Source organism: Microcaecilia unicolor, chromosome 6 (genome assembly GCF_901765095.1).
Source record: "Microcaecilia unicolor chromosome 6, aMicUni1.1, whole genome shotgun sequence".
In the NCBI taxonomy this organism is placed as follows: Eukaryota; Metazoa; Chordata; class Amphibia; order Gymnophiona; family Siphonopidae; genus Microcaecilia; species Microcaecilia unicolor.
The window spans coordinates 139,575,333-139,593,336 of NC_044036.1; the positions used below are offsets into that span (position 1 = coordinate 139,575,333).

At 39.7% G+C, this 18,004-nt stretch overlaps 1 protein-coding gene across 1 annotated transcript; it reads right to left on the reverse strand.

Annotated features, from left to right (window-relative positions):
- Positions 1-1,805: 1,805 nt before the first annotated feature.
- Positions 1,806-17,706, reverse strand: SLC25A20 (solute carrier family 25 member 20). Its single transcript, XM_030206536.1, has 9 exons — positions 17,450-17,706; positions 13,998-14,090; positions 13,622-13,749; positions 11,138-11,228; positions 7,074-7,191; positions 5,639-5,711; positions 5,001-5,110; positions 3,842-3,966; positions 1,806-2,893 (listed from the first exon to the last, which is right to left on the reverse strand). The coding sequence occupies exons 1-9, from the start codon at positions 17,552-17,554 to the stop codon at positions 2,831-2,833; spliced, it is 906 nt and encodes a 301-aa protein (XP_030062396.1). The 5' UTR covers positions 17,555-17,706; the 3' UTR covers positions 1,806-2,830.
- Positions 17,707-18,004: the final 298 nt, after the last annotated feature.

Consider the following 18,004-nt stretch of genomic DNA (forward strand, 5'->3'; position numbering starts at 1 on the left):
AGGTCATATTGCTCAAGTTCCTCTTGCTTCTTATGCAGATATGGTATGGTTTCTCAAAGGGGTTACGCATCTTAAGCCCCCAGTACTCCGGCCTTACCCGAACTGGAGTCTGAATTTGGTGCTGCAAGCTCTCCAGGCACCTCCATTTGAGCCTCTGTGCAAGGTCACAATGCAAGACCTCACTCTTAGTCAGTTTTTCTGGTGACCATTTCTTCAGATTACAAGGTTTCTGAGCTACAGGCTCTCTCACAGGGATCCGCTCTTACATTTTTCAGAGGCAGGTGCGACAGACATACTGTTCCTTTGTTTCTTTTGAAGGTGGTCTCGTCTTTCCATCTAAGCCAACCACTGTTCCTGCCATCCTTTCGGTGGGGGTGACGGTCGTACTATTCCATCATTTCTCCTGAAGGTGGTTTTGTCTTTCCATCTTAATCAGCCACTGTTCCTTCCATCCTCTCGGGTGGACAAAGATCCAAGGGATTTTCAGCACTTGGACTTTCTTGATGTCAGATGTACTCTTCTCCAGTATTTGGAGGTTACAAATGATTTTCAACGGTCAGATCATCTTTTTGTGCTCTTTGTGGAGCTTCGGACGGCAGAGCTTCTACACTAACCATTGCCCGCTGACTATGGGAAGCTATTTCCTTGGCACATGCCCTCCAGGCAGTTTGCAGGCGCACTGGATGTGGGCCTTGACGTCTTCTTGGGAGGGAAATCATGTGTGGAATTTGTAGGGCGGCGACAGGGTTGTCAGCACACACTTTAAGGTGGAGCCTTTCCATTCTAAGCTACTTTTTTTTGGGGGGTTGAACTAGCTGTACTGTCAGCTGATTTAATTTTGTTTTTAATTTTTTTTTTTAGCTAACTGAAATATGAGGTTTCTCCTGTTCCCCTTCATTAACTGGAAGAGAAGATTTTGAACACTTTACTTATAACCTTTAGCCACCATTTGTATTAGAAACTGCTGCCACTGGCGTGAGGAGTTTGGTTCAGCATAATTTACACTCCTTTTTTTTTTTTTTTGCAACTTAGCATTTTTTTTCCCGTAGCTGGTTCCCCACTGACAAAGTTCTAGTAAAAGAGGACCCTTAATGGGAATGCTAAAGTTTGGATTACTCTATAGATATTGCTTGAAATAATTTCCTGTGCCACCTTGGTGAACCCACCTTTGAACAAGTACCTTCACCTGGAAAGTTGCTATACCATTTGTTTCATGTTTTCTTGATTTTGAAATAGTTGTACAGTGTTTTATAGAGTAGTGATGGTGATTTTTTTTTTTTTTTTTTTTTTTACTCATGACTTTACCTAAATTACTACTACTACAAATTACCTGCTGTAATTAATCTGAGGTCTTTTCTCCATTTAATGGTGGTAGTTTAATTTGAAAATTGACGTGTCTCATTTTGCTAAGTTCATTATTGCACACAGATTGCTGTTTTTGTATATTCTCTTCAGTATCCCTTGTGATCTTTGTTGTGTTATTTTTTAATTTGGGACATATTTTAAAAATAGCCCATCAGATATTGAAGCATGCAAAAGTCTTTTTTTTTTTTTTTTTGTAATAGCCACACAATATATAATTATGACTTATTTTAGATTTTGTTTTTGAGTGGCTATAAATAGTCTGACTAAAAAGAGTTTATTCCTCTCAATTTAATCTTGTTGATAGGACATTTTTAGTCACCAATATACACAAATTTGGTACTTTCAAAACCCCACCAACAGTGAAAGATCTTTGCATCTTCAGCATAACCATGTCCAAACCACAAAAATGCACAGTAAACACTAGAGGCAAAGTTTAATAGATTTTGAAAAATAATCACTTGTTTATATAACAGGAATAACAGAGCTTTCTCATTTCTTTATTTCAAGGATTCCGATTTAATTTTAAAACAAAAACAACCCCCTCCCCAAACCAACCTTGTACCTTTTTCTAGCACTGGCCACAGGCTATTCCAAGGCCCATGACTGCTCTGTGCATCCTCTGCATAAAATAGTCCATGCAGGCTAATTTTATAACAAGGTGCAGATGTGTCTTTATAAAAGACTAGTGTCAGTGGAAGAAAATGCACCTACCTTACTGGTGTGGACATTTACAACTGCTCTCAAATAGCTGAGAAGTGTCTACACCTGGATGATTCATGTATATGCATAGATTATAAATCTGGATGTATACCTGTGAACTCTGTCCCTCTAGCAAAGTTCTGTAAGGGTGTGTAATTTCATGCTGATCAGTACTTTTGAGGGTGCAAAAATGATTTTATAAAATGACCTCTTTATGCATTACTATTTCTTTTTTACCCAACCACACTTGAAATTAAACGCCAACTGAGTTTGGTTTCTAGAACTGTGAGGTCCACTGGAATGAAGAGGTATGAACTACCACCAACGTTTTCATTTTCATTGTTACTCTAAGAGCTAGCTCAGAACATTCAATTTGATGTCTAGTAACTTGTAAAGTGTGGTGAAAAAAAAAATCCCTGTGTAATTTGTGTTATACAAAAGAAAGTCAAGGTTCTTTTCCTGGCTTACTTCAAAAGCACCAAATAAACATTTTCACTATGTTATCCCAAAACAGTCAAATATAATGTTCTTATTTTATTTAAACTTATAAGATCTCTAAAAATCATTTAGCTATGGCTCAAGACTGAATGGTACCTGTCCACTACCATTCAAAAGTCATCAATAAGGCAAAATGTGTTATTAGTATTTAATTACGCACTCAGAATTCCCACGTGTTTTTCTCCTTTAACACAGAAAAATGTCCCCTTCTTTCTTCTCTCTTGTACTTCTTGCCTTCTATGAAATCCTCAAACTCAATCCTTGATGGTCACAGATTTGGTGCAAGCCAGTTAAGGAATTTCATGGCAACTTCAAAACCGAGGAAGCAGGCCTAAAAGTATATATATAATGTTTAAATGACAACTGTAGAAAGGCTGCTGGAATATGCTAAAGGTTAGGCCTTAACTATGGTTCTTAAAGGGTTTAAAAAAATGGTCTGGTTTTCAGGGTACCAAATGTAAATTAACTTAGGGCCTCTTATCAAGCCACGTTAATGGCTCCCTGTGCGGTAACAACAACAAAGCTCATTCGCTTTGAATGGGCTCCGTTGGTACTGCCATGTGGCTTGATAAGAGAGGCCCTTAGTTATTAGGGCTACATCTATTCAATTTAGAAACACAGGACACTTGTTTAGAAAATATACTGAAAATCTGAATTTTATGGCATTTGAGGACTAGAATCCTCACCCCATTACAATTGCCATTTCAATGTTATTCTCACTCATTATGTTATTTCTATGCAACATCTGATATTGAAACAGACATGGGGAACCCACTGCTTGCCCGGGATTGGTAGCATTGAATGTTGGTACAATTTGGGTTTCTGCCAGGTAACATAACATAGTAGATGATTGCAGATAAAGACTTGTATGGTCCATCCAGTCTGCCCAACAAGATAAACTCATTACATATGGTATGGTAAGTTGTACTTGTGACCTGGATTGGTCACTGTTGGAAACAGGATACTGGGCTAGATGGGCCATGAGTCTAACCCAATATGGCTATTCTACGTTCAGGTCATCAGCCCCTTGTATGAAAGGACTTATTTTATGAACTATTAGGTGACAGTAACTAAAACCATATATCAGATGCTAAACCATGAACCTGCAGTCTGAAAAGGTAAGCTTACACATGCATCCAGAACAGGACAAGCACCAGCCTGGCTAACTAAAGCTTGCAGTTCAAAGTCATTTTGAAAACAAAATAGATGTGTCAAACTAAGCTCTCTCCTGAACTTGGATAAAATAAAAAAAAAAAAAAAAGCCATTAATCATACTCACTGCATTTGCTGGGAAAGCTCTGAGCATAACTGCTGTGAAACCCTTATAAAGAGATGCCATTCCTTCCTCGCGAATTAACTCTCGTAATACATCTCTGAACCCATTGGGATATTTTCCTGCAGGAGCTGATGGGAAGAACATAAGGAAGCTTTGAAAGGCCTGAATAAGAGAAACTTTAAAATGTGCAAATGTTTAGATCAATCCAATCTTACTTATCAAAAAAATTATCTGTTTGGAATATTTTTCTTCTTCTGGTTATAAACTGCAATGTGGAAATGACTGACCAGGGCAGCATGCAATTTGATTTACATTAGATCAGAAAAGTCTCAAATTCTGGTCCTTCATGGTCACAAACCAGTCAGGTTTACAGGATATCCATTATGAACATGTAAGAGAGCCAAACTAGTATGCCAAGCCCAGGCCCTGCTTAACCCCCCCCCCCCCCCTTTGCTTTTGTATTTTAAAATTCTGCCTTCTCCTGATCATAGTCTTGACAATTTTAACCACATTTACTAGAACTAAATTTTCTGAAGCCTTGTGTCTTGACTGTAAGGGTCACAGAAAAGGGACCATCTCTTATGTGCTACAAAAACAATAAAACAGGAAGTGTAGGAGGAATAGAAGCTATTGACATCACTATATGTCAGATAGATCCAAAATTACTTTCCTCACTATATTAACCCTAAGGCCTTTGTTAGCATTTTCCATAAAAATAATAAAATAGCATAATTGTGTGACCTTTCTATGCATCTGTACCCATAATAGTGGTAAAGGAGATGGAGGCCGTCTGTGGCTGCTGGCAGTATACCAATATTTTTGTCTTTATGGAAATACCGCTTGTATACATAAAAACAGCGGCTAAAAAGATATTTCTTCAGCTAAAGGGAAACACTTTCAGAGTCGTCACTGGGAGCGTTTTTGGTCCATTCTTCGCCTCGCGGCCCATAGTTGCCTCCTGAATTAAATGGACATTGGTTGAATCTCTACTCTGTGATGTATTGATTTGGGGGGGGGGGGGGAGAGAATAATACATATCGTGTTACATAGCGAGGTTACTGTTGTCGAGATACCCTGTATCATTATCATTGTCAGTAATTGTTTTTGAAATTCAATAAAAAAAAAGATTTAAAAAACAGCGGCTGACCTTTGCTCTACTTACCAGTCTGAAACCGAGATTTTAGTACATCAGGAGGAATTGCGACAGCCCAATTAAAGACTCCAGCCATACCGCCAGCAAAGAGAACTCTTGGAATACTAAGGTCACCGGGACTGGGTTGACAAAAATGTTTAAAACATATGATCAGTTTTAAAGGAAAAAGAAATCATCCTCCACACACAAATTGGTGATCAATAAATAAAAAGAACAAACAAGGGCTGACCTGCTGACTCACAGGCACTGCTATGCAGAAGACACAGGTCTCAAGTCTGCCAGGGCTAGGAATACTGAAAAGGCAGTGTTCACAACCCTTAAAGCCATCAATCACTGGCATCACAGCTAGGAGCCAATACAGGGCTCGTTATTGCAGGATTTCGGAAGGGGCTGTGGTTGCAATAACTGGACTACGTGAGGAAGGAACAACACCAGGATAATTGTGGAGAGAGAACAGTGCCAGTTCCAACAGAACTAGAGGTCCAGAAATACCAGGATAAAATGGCCAAATCAAAAGGATAAGTAAACAAAAAGACCCCAAACTGAAATCCTATCAACATACATAGGAACACAACAAGACTTAATCTCAAATTTCAGAGTACAAAGCATACATATTTGACCACAGGGGTATTTGTAATCTTATTCACCTCCTTCCTTCTGGTGTGAGAACATTCTTCAGCCATTCATATGTCATGAAGTACATCCCACTGGCTGGAACATCTGAAACCCACAAGTGAGATTTGTTTTTTTTTTTTTTTTACAAATGAACTAGCAAATATTCTAATTTTCGGTTTGATTTTTTTTAAGAGTCCTGTCCAAATGTACTTTTTCCTATGACCACTTAAATCCTAACAAATGGCAAAACACTGGCCACTTCAGATAAGCGTCACCACATTATTTGTATAACTGCTTCAAAACCCACGTTAATAGTGATAGACAATTGATTAAACCATCACTTAAAGATCATTATCCCAACCCACTGGGTGGGTGAGTAAAACTTCTTTGTTTTCTGAGGTTTTTTTTTTCCCTCCTGCCATAAAACAGTTAAATTGATGTGAATCATTTTTGGTCCACTTATGATTGGGGCTTTTTCCCATGGCCTACATTCTGAAATATAAGTTGAGCAGTGGCAGCCAAAACACAGAATGTTAGGAAAAGAATAAAACATATTGCTCCATGGTGCAATTGCACCTTAAGTAACGTGTGCAATTCTAGCTGTCGCACCTCAAAGATATAATGGAATTAGAAAATGTACAACAAGGACAACCAAAATGAGTAAGGGGATGAAACAATTCTCATATGAGGAAAGGCATAAGAGGTTGTAACTCTTTAGCTTGGAGAAAAAAATGGCTGAGGGGAGATACGGTAGTTGTCTATTAAATCCTTAGTGGTGTGGACTTGGTAAATTCAAATCTTTTAAAAAGTACAAAAATTAAGGGACATGCTATGAAGTCAGTAAATGGCAAACAAATCAAAGAAAATATTGTTTTCATTCAATGCATAGTTTAGCTCTGGAGCTCATTTCCAGAGGATGTGGTAAAAGAAGTTAGTGTAGCTGGGCTTAAAAAAGGTTTTGACAAATTCTTGGAAGAAAAGTTCATAAACTGTTAAAGGTAGACCTGGGAAAAGCAGGACAGAATTTAGCTATATTTTAGGATCCTGCCAGGTACTTGTGACCTGAGGTTTGGCCACTGCTGGAAGCAGGATGCTGGGCTTGATGGACCTTTGCTCTGACCCAGTGTGGCAATTCTTGTGTTCTTAACTAAAAAAAAAGGTTCCTAAAGTCCATTTAATCTGTCCAGTTTCCTTCCTTTGCAGAGTTCTAGACTCCAGTTCCTTTGGTTTTCTCATCACTTCTCTGCAACTAGAGGATCTGTATACTTATCCCATGTTTTCTTGAATTTCATTGATGTTTTTTATCCACCACGCTTCACATGAAGTAGTATTTTCTGAAATAGATTTCAGAACTACTCTTGTAAATAAGTACACTTTTAATATACTCCTTATCTAGTTCTAGAACCTGTAGAATGTGAGATTAGAAGGAAAGCGCTCTCTGGACTCCCAGTCTTAGACAATGATTACCTCTCATGAGCGTGAGCACTGTTCCTTTGTAAATGCCTCGAATGCCTGCCTCTTGATACAACTGTTTCGCACAGTCAATTGGACCAGCATATTTGGTTGCGCCCGAGGTAGCCTGGATCTGGAGAAGGAGTAGATGGTTTATCTCTGCTCTGTTAAAAAAACAAACAAACCCCTTTGCTTCTGAATTTGAGCTATAGAGCCTACATAGCAAGGTACAGACTTTATTCTTTGTTAAGCTGGCTCAAGAGCTTGAGCTCAGAGGAATTCTAAGCAGCTCAGCAAGGGGCCCTTTTACTAAGCTGTGTTAGGTGCTAATGTGCACTAATGCAGCAAAAAAAAAATGTACTCTACCATGCCAATGCTACAGTGCCATACAGTAATTTTAGGATCTGCACACGCTAACCAGGAGGCGTGTCAGGTGGAGAGTGGCGTTCCTACACTAGTCAGTTAGCATATCATCATTACTGTGAGCTAACTGGTTAGTGCACAGATACCGCCTACAAGATAGGAAGCAGTAAGTGCTCTTGCAGTAATTGTTAAAAATGGTTATGTGCTAATAGCAACATTAGCATATGATCATAATGAAAAATAAAATAGAAAAAAAAAAAGTCAGGGGTTTTACGGCTGTGGTAAAAATGGCCTTAACATGCAGGAAAGACCCACATAAGGTCATGCTAAGGCCTATTTTTATTGCAGCGTGGTAAAAGGACCCCTAAATAATTACGCTTGTTCAAATGGAGTCACATGAATCCAGTCTTCAAAATATGCTTGTCAGAGAGCTAAACAGGAAAAAATGTTGGAAACAGGGTCATAGTATCTTTTGGCTAGTCTTCACATGGTGCTTTTCCTTGTTGATTGAGGCCAGTCAGATCCACCCTGTCTTACAGGCAAGTTTAGATGTCTTTACTACACAGTCTTCAGCTTTTTCTTCCATGAATTTGTCCTAATGGACAGACACTATTATAATAAGCCTATACAATGGTCAGTCATAAGAGAAAAGACCCAAGACCAATGTTCTGACTTCCTAATATTTTACTGAGGTATTGTTCGAGGGGAGGGGATGTGTTTGCTTCCATTCAGTTAGGTATGATTTTGTTACTTATGTTTTTTATAATTCAATAAAGAATTTTCTAATAAGCCTATACAACCGACTGGAACTGATGGCCAGTTACTGTACTAAAAATGCGTTAACTCCTCTCTGCACACTCCAGATTTATCTGCACCTGCTCCTATTTCCAGCCACATTAAATTTCTTACTGTAATTCTACCCACATTTTTTCTAAAGTTTCCAGCAATATATATTAAAAAAAAAAACAAACAACAAATCCAATATAAAGTTATGACAATTTAAAGAAATCTTCCATTTTCCTGTCCAAAATAATGTTTCTCCGAGGCCAAACAGGCCTATCTATTCTCACAAGTGGGTAAAGCAGTGGGGTTTATGACAAGCATAAGAGCTCTGTGGAGTGCGAGACACACTCCACAGCGCATGTGCGAATGCATTCCACCCTGCCGCTCAAACGCAGTCACCTCAGTTGCTTTTTTACTGCAGTGAGGAAAGGGTGTACTTTTTTCAACGTCTCCACACTTACTTGGTCCGAGCGCTGCTTTTGTGCCTCCGGCATGTCTCTCTATGCTTTTTTGGTGGTTCTTCCGTTTGCAGAACTTTGTTTAACCCTTCCTTTATTTTCTTAGTTTTTAGCCAAATTTTTAAGTTTCCTTTTCAAAGTCACAAGGCCGCTATTCTTTCAAACGGAGGTTTGCTGTCTGGTGTGAGAGAAAGGCCCTAGATCCCCTTGCTTGCCTTACACAGAACCTACTTGAATACCTTCTAAACCTATCAGAATCCGGTCTCAAGACCAACTCCGTAAGGACTCACCTTAGTGCAATAAGTACTTATCAACGTGTAGAGGGTAAGCCCATCTCTGAACAGCATCTAGTTGGCTTTATGAGAGGTTTGCTTTTGTCAAAGCCCCCTGTCAAACCTCCGCCTGTATCATAGGACCTCAACATCATTCTCAGCCAGCTGATGAAAGCTTCTTTTGAGCCACCGAATTCCTGCCATCTGAAGTACTTTACCTGGAAGGTCATTTTCTTGGTGGCTGTTACTTCAGCTCATAGGGTCAGTGAGCTTCAGGCCTTAGTGGTGGATGCACCTTACACTAAGTTTCATTACAACAGAGTAGTCCTCCACATGCACTCTAAGTTCCTGCCGAAAGTTGTATCGGAGTGCTATCTGAACCAGTTGATTGTCTTGCCAACGTTCTTTCTCCAACCTCATGTCCACCTTGGCAAAAGCACTTTGCACACCTTGGATTGCAAGAGAGCAATCTAGGCCACACAGACAGTCTGCCCAACATTTTATTTTTATCCTAACAGGATGGGAGTCGCCATCGGGAAACACACCATTTCTAATTGACTGGCAGATTGTATTTCATTTACTTATTCTCCGGCTGGGCCGGTCCTAGAGGGTCATGTCACGGCTCACAATGTCAGAGCCATGGCTGCGTCAGAAGCCCACTTGAGGACAGCCTCCACTGAAGACATTTGCAAGGCTGCGATGTGGTCTTCATTCCACACATTCACATCACTCTACTGCCTTGAGCAGGATACCTGACAACAGTCGGTTTGGTCAGATAGTGTTGAGGAATGTGTTTGGGGTCAGGAATCCAACTCCCCTCTCCTAGGCCTGTTTAATCTGTTCCAGGCTGCACTCATTTAGATTGTATATAATTTCAGGTTTAATCTGTGTTACTTCCTCGCCCTTGCGAGGCCCAATTCACCAATGTTGTTTTCGGTAAGCCTCAGTGCTAGGGACTCCTTACTTGTGAGAATAGATAGACCTGCATGCCCTTAGAGAAAGCGACAATACTTAGTTGTAAGCAGGTATTCTCTGAGGACAGCAGGCCTTATATGCTCACAATCCCTCCCACCTCCCCTTGGAGTTGTCTCCTTTATTGTTTCTCCTTTTTTGCCATTATACTCAACTGCGGTGACCGCATTCGCGCAGCGGGTGGGACAGCACTCGCGCATGGGCAGTGGAGCGTGTCCCGCACTCCACAAAGCTTTTCTTATATCTGTCGTAAGACCCAGACCAGGCAACGCGGCCTGCGTTACCCACTTGTGAGAATATCTCAAACAATTACCTGAATTGGTTATTACTCTATTTACCATTAACTTTCTCTTTGCTTCATGTACAATTTCTCATTCATAATAGATTTTCTAAATGGTAAACATCCATATCTATCCCAGTACATTTATGCAACTGTATTGTAAAATTGGATTCTTACAACAACTTACTTTATGCATTATTCTTTGTTATGTATCCAATCCTATTTATTGTAAGCCACATTGAACTCAAACTTGTTTGGGATAATGTGGAATATAAATATCACAAATAAATAAGGAGGCCTGCTGTCCTCAGAGAATACCCTGCTACATTAAGTATCTTCGCTTTACTGAAGGCTTATTAAATCAATACATATATAATTATATTCTTACAGGTGCTTCTTAAAGACTAGTAATGAATTGTCACCCACGTGAGGTTCATTACCTCTCTACAGATCAACAGTCATTGAAAGAACAGTTATCCTTATCCTCTATCATTCCCCAAACCATCATAGAGTTGTTCTGAACACCCATGGTGCAGGAATCTGTTACAACTAGAGCACAATTCCAGCTGCTGCCCATCGGTTATCACAAATCCAATAGAATCCAGTGCTGCCGGCATCTTGTGCCTCTTTGCATGGGGTATAGGGGATTAGAAAAAGAAACTTAACATTTACATACACTAATCCTTTTCTATCCTTAGAATGACATACTTTTTTGTATTTTATTCACATCAGCATAAATCTTTATTAAAAAGAAAAAGAAAGAAAAACAGGATACTTAAGCTATCTCTTTACCATCATAAAACACTGAGGTTGTTTTCATGGGCTTATAATTTACTAATTCATGACAAACTAAGTTACAGAAGAAGAAGAAAAAAAAAAAAAAAGACTTCCTCTTATGCTATACTGTCTTACTGAACAAAATGTAAGAGTGCAGTGGAGTTGCCTACATACCTGTAGAAGGCACTTAATTCGCTCTCCCGGAGCCATGATCACAGTTGTGAAGACACCCGATAACATGCCTGCAGCAAAGAGCTGGGGATATCTACAAACATTTTAGGAGTCCAGGGATTACTGTGCTGCACACGACACAGGAAACTAGGTGAACTGATAGCACAAATATTACCAGTAATCTAATCATTTCAAGCCCTCTTAGAACATTGAAAATTATTATTCCACTATGGTCTGGACAGCATAAACACCTTGATTTGTGACCAGTGACCATGTGCATATAGACTCAATATTCTCACTGTCCCAATAGTTATTGATTTATTCATCATGCTACAATCATAGCTAGGAATAACAACCTTCTACCTCAAAGCCACCTCATTGTTTTTCAGTATGACTGCCTGCTAACATTTTACCTAGTTTTGTATTTGTAAAAGTTTTGGCAGCTCTGCTACTAGTGTGAATCCCTAATGGGCAAGAAGTCCTAGTCGGCAAACTATGGGGGCCTTATATGTTAAAGGATACATTCTGTGTCTATAGAGAAAAGCTTAAATGCATCTAGGCCCATATTGCACCCTGCAGTTATCACAACAGGTAATGTGGAGAAATTAATGCCACCTAAAGGGATAGTTAACTGCTTTGTGGGTTATCTACCATCCAGCTCCATTTGCTCTGTGTTAATTGGACAACTGCCCTCCTAAAAATGCTGAGAACGCCCCCCAAACAGGGTTGAAATCCTGCTGACATCCCTCGGGTACAAGCTTGAATTCTAAGCCATCTTGGAGACAGGAAAATGCCTACTGTACAGGAGTTAAAATCTTCACCACCACCCAAAAAAAAAAAAAAAAAAGAAAAATCTAAAATAAATGCAGGGTTTTGCCAGAAGTAGTGTGTGGTAATTTTCACATTACCAAGCAGGAACTACAAAACCTTAATGCACCTTAGTATTTTTAAATAAATCCTTATTTATTGAGATTTTGTCTTATCCCTGAAATATTTCAACTCATTCTTTTTTTCTTTTATTTGGAGGTGCTAACCATTTTCACTCCAAACATTGCTACTAATATATTTTTTTTTTTACAAATATTTTTATTGAGCGAATCAAACTTACACAGAGCTCCTTTTACTAAGCTGCGGTAAGCTCTAGAACATGATTACCACAGTTTAAAAGGGCTTACCATGGGATGTATTGAGGTGAAGCTGATTTGAGAATAAATAAAAATGTTTTTAACAAATCAGGCTTTTGAAAACTGAGGACCCTGTTTTCTAAGCCATGCTATTTTTAGCGTGTGCCAACACTAGAGACACCCATAGGAATATTGATGTACTACCCTAATATTTAACAATGAAGATGGGGTTGAGATACCTAGATCAGTCAGATGAAAGTAGAAAATTAATTAGGTCCTCAAAGAAATTACTTCAAGCAAGTCCAACCCCCTATTGACTTTTCTACATGTCAAGGGGTTTCTCGAGGCCTTTTCCTCTTAAAGACATAAAGAGTACTTGCTTGAAGTAATTTCTTTGAGGACCTAATTAATTTTCTACTACCATCATATTTCACATCATCCCAAAAGCCACTTGCTATAACTATACTTTAGCCCCTTTACAGAAGGGAAGATCTATTCACTTCCTGTCAAAGTTCATCAGGTCTGGTCCACCAGCAAGGTCCCAAGACTGAAAAGACTGTTCCTTATCCAGTGTAAATGCAATACCCTACACAAGGGAATCAGAAAAATTTCTCAATGCAGAACCTAAACTACATTTCTCATCATTTGTATATTGTTTTTATCATTGTATACTGCTATTTACTGTACTTTATAAGTTTGCATTTGCACAGGCAGATTATAATAAAATAGGACCATCTGGTCCTTTAGTAAATAAGAATAAAATGGAGAAAGTAATTCAGATACAAATGTATTTTATAAAATCACAGTTCCTTCCACCTATTGTGAAACTCTTTAAAAATGTATGTAGTTAAAAACTGTTTTCCATTACAAATAACATTTTATTTTTCTCCGTAACATCACACGCTTTTTAAAAAAATATATTTAGAACACATTTCAAGTATAGAACAAACTTATCTTATTTTCATACACCAACAAAAGAGGATTTACACTTACATCTTTATAGAAGCAGCTAAAAATGTCAGCAATATAAGTAGCATTCAGCTTACATACATCTGCTCTACACAGCTTTCTAACACTAAGGGCCCTGTTCACTAAGGTGCATTAGTGTTTTTAGCACATGTGCTAACCATGTAGATGCCTATAAGGATACTGTAGGTATGTACATGGTTAACGTGAATTAAAAACATTAACGCGCCTATAATGGTGCTTAGTAAACATGGCCCTAAGAGGGTCATTTAGTAAATACTAGTATATGCTACATACCACAGGGCCCATTTTATTTCTATGAGCCCTTCCGCAGGCAGTACATCCTAAGCATTAATAAATGAACTGTAAAAGGGCTAATTCAGGAAGCCAAACTTACGTCAATATGTCATCAGGGTTCTTCTGCTGAAGCTTCTTCCCTAAACCAAATCCAAAGAAACATATTGCATACATGGGAGTTACTCCAAGGATAGGTGCTGCCATGCCTTTGTACAAACCTCTAATGCCCTGAAACAAACAAGCAGATTCCTTAATTCACCAGGTACCACAAACACAGCAGTAGGAAGAAGATAAGCTATTTTAATTAAAAGCCAGAGACCTCCCTTCTTCAGTAGCTATGTTTTCAAATCTTTTCTTTGATTAAAATCTTAAACCTACGTTGACAATACTAAAGACAGTCTTCCAGACATCAGTTATCTGCAATTTTTCATATACACAAAAACAGCAAATAAAAAAAATCAAGCTTAAAGCTGTACCTCTTTGACAAATGTCTTTCTGAAACAGTCAAAAGTGCCAGAGTAGAGTGGAAGCTGCCCTGGAGCAGGCTTTGGTTGCGTCTGCATTCGGACCTGCAAGAATTTTGTTTTAAAAATTACCAATTAGGATATAACATATATTACAGATAAAAAGGCTGTTTGATGAAACAGTTCATGCTTGTTCTGTTTGCAAATGTGCAGTAGAGTTAGTGATGTATGATAATATCGATAACGTGCTCTTTTACCACAGGCCCCAATTTATGCAATGGAACCTAGTTAATAGCATGTGTTAACAGCAGCAGTGCACCTTTGTAACTCTAGCTGAGTGTTGATAATCATGACCTGCAAACATAAGAGCGATGGATGGGGCACTATGGCATCCTTCATGTTATTTTGCAAAGGACTGTCACTAGTAAGACATTGCCCAAATTTTGCTCCAGTTTAAAAGTTGCAGTTCTGAATAGAATACACTCAATAAAACTGGTGATCTTTCTTTTCCAGTGCAAACCTGCAGTTGGTGCTCATAAATCACTCCACTCTTTCAGTATAAATTTTACTGGTCAGGAAAATGCAAGTCTTCCTACAACATGCCCCTTCTACCACTAGATATCAGACAGTAGTAAAATATTGTCCCGAAGCATCTAGCAATAATTAATTTGATTGCCAGCTCAAGTTTTCCACTCCTGAGAAGCCAGAAGACAGCATTCACAGCTGCTGGAACACCTAATGTCTAAGACTTAGGGCCCATGATTGCACGGTTCTGGGAGGGGAGTCATGGTGCTCAGGCCCCAACCAATAATCATCTCTGAAATGACTGGACTAAAGTAAATTGGGAAGGGATATTAAAAAGGAAAAGATTCATCCAGTAATAGCAAACGAAGACTCATGACACCAGTTTCCAGTCCTGATTCTGAGCATGATGAAACTGTCAGGCTTTAACAAAAAAGAGAAGTTTTAGAACTCTTCAGCCGAGAAAACAGAACAAACCCTGCACACAGCTAAAGGCCACCAGAAAAACACAGTGAAGGTGACAAAAGTACACGCAACAGCGTTGTATGTGCTGAAGGTTGTCTATTATTTACAAGACTCAACAAGGGCCAGGTTTCAGCCACTAAGGCCTGCATCAGAAGTGAAGAATGTAGGATAGCTAATTATGCACCACAAACTTCAAACTGTCAATAGTAACATAGTAGATGACGGCAGAAAAAGACCTGCACGGTCCATCCAGTCTGCCCAACAAGATAAACTCATATGTGCTACTTTTTGTGTATACCTTACCTTGATTTGTATCTGTCATTTTCAGGGCACAGACCATGTAAGTCTGCCCAGCACTATCCCTGCCTCCCAACCACCGGTTCTGGCACAGACCATATAAGTCTGCCCAGCAACATCCTCACCTCCCACCACCGGCTCTGCCACCTAATCTCAGCTAAGCTTCTGAGGATCCATTCCCTCGAAACAGGATTCTTTTATGTTTATCCCACGCATGTTTGAATTCCGTTACCGTTTTTCTCTCCACCACCTCCCGCGGGAGAGCATTCCAAGCATCCACCACTCTCTCAGTGAAAAAATACTTCCTGACATTTTTCTTCAGTGTGCCCCCCTTCAATCTTGTATCGTGCCCTCTAGTTCTACCGCCTTTCCATCTCCGGAAAAGGTTCACAAAAGTGCCCAAAATAATCACTCTGTATAAAAAAAAAGTCCTTTAACACCAACTATAACTGGCAGAGGTTGGCATTAGAGGATTTTTATTTTTTTACACCTATGCACATTTAAAAGAATCACCATTTATACCTATAAGTGATACATAATATAGTGTTAATCCAGTCATGCTTTTATCACCTGAAAAAATACATTTACTGGGATTTATTAACCGCCTTTATGAAAAGATTCACCCAAGGTGGTGTACAGTAGGTACAATAACTTACAATTTTAACAGCATAACAATAGTAAAATTAACAAGTATAAACCAATACAATGAAAGAGGAAAACCTAAAAAGCGCAAATTGAAACCTAATAGGATTACCATGAACCAGGATCAAAAACATACACATTTAACACTGAAATTCAAAGGACAGAGATATAATATGATGTAAGCATAACAGCGATGGAATATCTAATAAGCACACAATTAAAATAACATTGCTATGATACTGCTTTACTACAATACAGCTTACCATATAGCTGAGGGGCCAAGTGCAGATATATAGATGGAGACAAGATGGGTGGTACAAAGTCAGTTGGGATAAATGGGTGGCTGGCAGGTTCTTTGAACAGTTAATCAAGATATAAGGAACTGGTCTAACAGTGTGTGTAGCAAGCTAGTCCAGGTGCAAAATGAGTGTATAGTCAGTCACCCTATGTATTAAAGGCTTGGGACACGAGCCAATCTTTCACCTGCATCCTGAACTAGAGATAGTCTGGAGTTATAGATAGCCCCTCTTGGAGGAAATTCCAGAGCGTAGGGGCTATCCCTGAGAAGGCTTGTTGGCGGCTATCACATCGTACAATTTCTTTTCATGAAGAGACAGATCGTGATGATCCTTGAGAGGATCTTAGAGGTCTCAAAAGTGTGTAAAGGGCTAACTCTGTCCAATTTTGTCTGAGGGCCTTGAAAATCAAACAGAGTTTTAAAATTAGCCCTGTAAGTTACTGAAAGCCAGTGTAGTTTTTGTAGAAAGGGTGGGATGTGGTCAAGCATTTGCAGATTTCTATCAGTGTGCCTGCAGCATTCTGAATTAGTTGGAGTGTATACAAACTTTTTTGGTTTGACCAGTGTACAGGGCATTACAATAGTTTAGTTGTGATGTTATCATGTGTGCAATATGTGTGCACCTGGGAAAGTTGTGTGCACCTGCTCTCAGGAACCCACATTTTGATACTAACCCCCCCCCCCCCCAAAAAAACAAACAAACAAACAAACCTGGAATTACATCTCCTTAAAACAAAAGCTAATCATTTATTCATACTAAAACCACTTATATCAATATACTTGCTTTTATCAATTAAGTAGATTTAAATACTTCACTCAGCACTGTTCAATGTGGTTAAGAGGTTCATTGTCAAAGCACACAGATTACTATGTAACTTTTTAAGTCTATGTGCTTTGAAAATGAGCGCCTGTGTGTTAGGTGACTAGATTCTTACGTGGTCACACTGGAAGCAAGAACGCTAAACGCTCTCTGGCTTTAATTCAGACCTTTTAGAATTCACCATGTCCATGCCTATTCCCAGCTCCCCGTCACCCACAGAAGGATCAACATTTTCTCTTTCCCTGCTGCCCCTTCCTTCTCAGGTCCAGCAATAAGATGCAATGAATGAATACCAGGGCTCCCTCCCCCACTGCAGGACTAAGTGAAGGGGCCAGTACGGCTACTGCAACGAGCGTAGAGAGAAAGGCCAGGGGACGGCAACTCCCTGGGTCGAGGGGGTGGGGGCTGCGGCCCTCTCACCTTGATGGTATCCAGGGGGTGGCCGGCGAAGACCAGACAAACCCCACCGACGCCTCCAGCGAAGAAGTTTTTGGTGACACTGATGCGCTGAACCTCTTTCGGCATCTCTGCGGCTCCGGTAAACGAATATTTCACAAAGAAAAGGCACAGGGGACGGAACGGCCGCCCGCGGCTCTGCTCATAAAGTTACCCCTTCCTTCCTTCCTACCGACTGCCAGAGAGAGGAACCCGTCGACCTTTCCCCTACTTCCGCCCCTCCACGTGCTGCCGCTGTCGACCTTTCCCCTATTTCCGCCCCTCCGCGTGCAGCCGACCAAAGAGGTTATTGAGACGGTATAACGTCAAACAGTTGAAGCCAATTAGGGTATTCTCCCTTTCCCTCTCACCCGCACAGTTGTCATCCCCGTTCACACCAAACAAACCTTTGAACTGCTGCATCCTCGTTCTCGTTATTGTTGGCGGCATTTCACCAGTTAGAGTAGTAATTAGTTCTAAATCGTAATCATTGTGTCACTTGGAAGGGCTGGTTATAGGGAATCCCTGTATTACTGCAGA